The sequence below is a fragment of the Ascidia mentula genome, chromosome 4 (genome assembly GCF_947561715.1).
Source record: "Ascidia mentula chromosome 4, kaAscMent1.1, whole genome shotgun sequence".
Taxonomy (NCBI): domain Eukaryota; kingdom Metazoa; phylum Chordata; class Ascidiacea; order Phlebobranchia; family Ascidiidae; genus Ascidia; species Ascidia mentula.
Window position 1 is genome coordinate 3,846,385 of NC_138569.1, and position 4,296 is coordinate 3,850,680.

The following is a 4,296-nucleotide window of genomic DNA, read 5'->3' on the forward strand; positions in this document are numbered from 1 at the left end:
CTCTGGCGGTTGTTAGGTTGTGTGAGTTATCGCCACTGATCGTAACTTGAATTATGGCTGCTTTGCACGGTATGATCTTGACCTTATTTTATAACTAAAATGACTTAGTAATTAACGTTAGGTTCAAAAAAACGATAAAGTTTGCGGACGGGTTAAAAACAATCAATACAGGATGGACAAACTTATAGATCAAGATCGTCAGAGGCCATCTTAAATAATTGTTAGATGACAAAAATAGTATTTTATTATGAACTTTATTCGCAAAATACTGCAGGACAACAAACGAATTCTCTAATAATGCTTTTCACTTCCAGGGTATACTTAGCGCAGGTTCTTATATAAGTGACATTGTACAAAGTGAAATCAGAGAATTGGGACTGATCATATGTTCTCTGGAAATATGAGTACATTCTTGTAAGGCAGAGAAAACAAAAACTTTACACAAGCAGCAAACTCACAATTTGTGAAAAACGTGAAACTCAATTGGAAATTCAAACAACAGCAAATCGTTTTCGCTGCGATATTTGTGAAAAGTTGTTTAGCAGCGGAAAATCACTGAGGATGCATATTCAAGTGCACACTAGAGAAACATCATTCCGATGTAACGTATGTGAAAAAACATTTACTAAACAAAGTAGTCTTAAAACACACTATCGGACACATACTGGTGACAGACCATACCAATGCACGTTTTGCCCAAAAAGGTTTTTCAGTAATGATAATCTAAAGCAACACGGTCAAACTCACACTGGAGAGAAACTGTTTAAGTGCAGCATATGTAAGAAAACATTTTCTTCAAATGGCAGTCTCAGAACGCACTTTCGAACTCATACTGGAGGAAAGCCGTTCAAATGTGAAATATGTGATCAATCTTTTTCTTCAAAAAGCAGTCTTAAAACGCACTTTCGAACCCATACTGGAGAAAAGCCGTTCAAATGTGATATATGTGAGAAATCTTTTTCTCAAACAGGCAGTCTAAGAACGCACTTTCGAACTCATACTGGAGAAAAGCCGTTCAAATGCGAAATATGTGATAAATCTTTTTTTTCAAAAGGCAATCTAAGAAAGCACTTTCGAACTCACACTGGAGAAAAGCCGTTCAAATGTGAAATATGTGATAAATCTTTTTCTGAAAAGGGCAGTCTTAAAACGCACTTCCGAACCCATTCTGGAGAAAAGCCGTACAAATGTGAAATATGTGATCAATCTTTTTCTGAAACAGGCAGTCTAAAAACGCACTTTCGAACTCATACTGGAGAAAAACCGTTCAAATGTGAAATATGTGAGAAATCTTTTTCTGAAAAAAGCAATCTAAGAACTCACTTTCGAACTCATACTGGAGAAAAGCCTTTCAAATGCGAAATATGTGAGAAATCTTTTTCTGAAAAATGCAATCTGAGAACGCACTTTCGAAGTCATACTGGAGAAAAGCCGTTCAAATGTGAAATATGTGACCAATCTTTTTCTGAAAAAGGCAGTCTTAAAACGCACTTTCGAACTCATACTGGAGAAAAGCCTTTCAAATGCGAAATATGTGAGAAATCTTTTTCTGAAAAATGCAATCTTAGAACGCACTTTCGAACTCATACTGGAGAAAAGCCGTTCAAATGTGAAATATGTGATCAATCTTTTTCTGAAAAAGGCAGTCTTAGAACGCACTTTCGAGTTCATACTGGAGAAAAGCCGTTCAAATGTGAAATATGTGATCAATCTTTTTCTGTTAAATGCAATCTTAGAAAGCACCTTCGAACTCATACTGGAGAAAAGCCGTTCAAATGTGAAATATGTGAAAAATCTTTTTCTGCAAAAGGCAATCTAAAAACGCACATTCGAACTCATACTGGAGAAAAGCCGTTCAAATGTGAAATATGTGATCAATCTTTTTCTGAAAAAGGCTGTATTAAAAAGCACTTGCGAACACATACTGGAGAAAAGCCGTTCAAATGTGAAAAATGTAATAAATCTTTTTCTTTAACAGACAGTCTAAGAAGGCACTTTCGAACTCATACTGGAGAAAAGCCGTTCAAATGTGAAATATGTGAGAAATATTTCTCTGAAAAATGCAGTCTAAAAAAGCACATTCTAATTCACACCGGAGAAAAGCCGTTTAGATGTCAAATTTGCGAAAAAACATTTCGACAGAAAATCCATAGAGATGTCCACCTTCAAACTCATACCAGGGAGAAATCAATGAAAAGCATACAACATATTTAATAGACGTTTTCTGCGAGGATTACATCGTGAACGCTTACCGTCGGATCCACACTGGAGAAACATCGTGTAGATGGGGTCAACCCTTTTAACACAGCCTCGATATTTGCACTGCCCAACTTGCTTTTGACACAAGAGAAAAACCAGCGGATTACAACATATCAGATAAAGTATTCAAGCAACTTAGACAGCACAAAATATCGTAAACTTATAATATATGTCTCATGCAATCTGTTTTTGAAAATCGTTGCTTGATGCTACATGGATTGATAAATATTTTTAAAGTATGCCAAATAGTCATGATGTTACGTCACCGGCGACAACTGTGCCAACGCGCCTGACATTGTATTCTATGGACCAAGAAATAAATTCTATGGACCAAGAAATAAGTTATCGTGTCTGTCTTGTACCCTATTAAACGGAACTTAATATGATAAATAAAATTGTACACATTGGAATTTTGGTATGTTTGCGATATGATGTTCGAACTGAATATAAGTCTGCTATGTGTGTTCTTGCTGTAGACTGCTAAATTCGTCTCCATGAACAGACTTATTTATTTTTGAACGATACGTTGCAATATCGGTTGGTGGCTGCATTTAAACGCCTGTCAGTGACTGAAGCAGTTAATATCAAGGAATTATACAACGTGAATAAAATACCAAACTTTCTGCGTGCAACAGGGCGCGATCCCGAGACATAATAGACTGCATGCAAAGGATCGCGTTTGAAGTGTTAAAAAAATAGATCTTGTCCTGAAGCATGCCAGAAAGCTGTGGGAGTTTTGCAGGAAATCCAAACTCCGTCTGCCGCCATCGTTCACTCTAGCATTGAAAAAAGATAGTCAGGAAACAACAGTTTAATCAGATGACTGGGATCGAGAATCAGATATTTCGCAACAGCAACAACAGGCTACTGTGACCATTTCGTATTGGTCGTTAGAAATTGCTCGCATTTTGTTTAAAGGCACCACCAGCATATTCAAAATGTTGGCAATCCCCGCTTGCAGGTTTTGTGTTTCGTTTAATCGTCCATTCGCTTTCCTTTTGTTTTGTTATCGCCGAACTAATGCCACCGCAGATAACAACCGATGGTTGGAACCTCAAATCTAATCTTAACTGTCACACTTTATTTTCGTTCTTTAAACTACTGTCACATTTGTTTACGTTAGTTAGTAAGACTTTGTATGCTGTGAGAGGTTAGCGAGGAGACCTGCAGATATTAGGTTCTGGAGTCACTCTGATTCAGATGTGCATTAATAATATCAAGGCAGCATATCAAACGCTCCACAGCAATTAGATTATAATTACATCAAGTTCTTAGGCTTTTCAAGTGCAACATATGCGATGAATCTTTTACTTACAAAAGTACTCCAACAATGTATTTTCGTGTTCATACTGAAGGCCGTTCACGTGCAACGAATGTGATCAATCTTTTGCTTTCAAGTGGAATCTAAAAACACACATACAAAGTCACCATCAGTCACACACTGTCGAGAGACCACACCAATGTGAGATTTGCTCAAAAGGGTTTTTGCGTAAAGATCATCTAAAGAGACACAAGACAATCCATACCGGAGAAAAGCTGTTCAAGTGCATTATATGTGATAAACTTTTACCAGAAAAGGACAGATTAAGAAAGCATATGCAAACTCACAATGGGGAAAAAACACACCAGTGCATCATATGTTGTAAATCTTTTGCTGAAAAGGACAGATTAAGAAAGCATATACAAGCTCACAATGGGGAGGACACACACAAGTGCATCATATGTGATCAAACTTTTTCTGTGAAAGGAAATCTGCAAAGGCACATTCAAATCCACAAAGGAAAAAAAACGTGTCGACCAAAACATTACAGGGATTCGCATCTTTAAACTTACACCAAAGAGAAATCATTGAAAAGCAAACAACGCATTTAATGAGCTCTTTTTGTACGAAATGCATTCTAGTTTATATTCTGACATTGTTATTCAAAATGCGAAACTATAGGAATAATAACACGAAATTAATCAAGCGAAGCAAATAACAAGTGACGCGTGACGAACGGAATAAAGATAGTTGCACTGCAGAAACACAGTTTCGGT

At 36.8% G+C, this 4,296-nt stretch overlaps 1 protein-coding gene across 1 annotated transcript; it reads left to right on the top strand.

Moving 5' to 3' along the window:
• Positions 1-561: 561 nt before the first annotated feature.
• On the top strand, positions 562-4,086 carry LOC145897208 (uncharacterized). The gene is made up of 2 exons (XM_082985402.1): positions 562-2,105; positions 3,615-4,086. Exons 1-2 carry the CDS (start codon positions 562-564, stop codon positions 4,084-4,086), a joined length of 2,016 nt encoding a protein of 671 aa, XP_082841528.1.
• Positions 4,087-4,296: the final 210 nt, after the last annotated feature.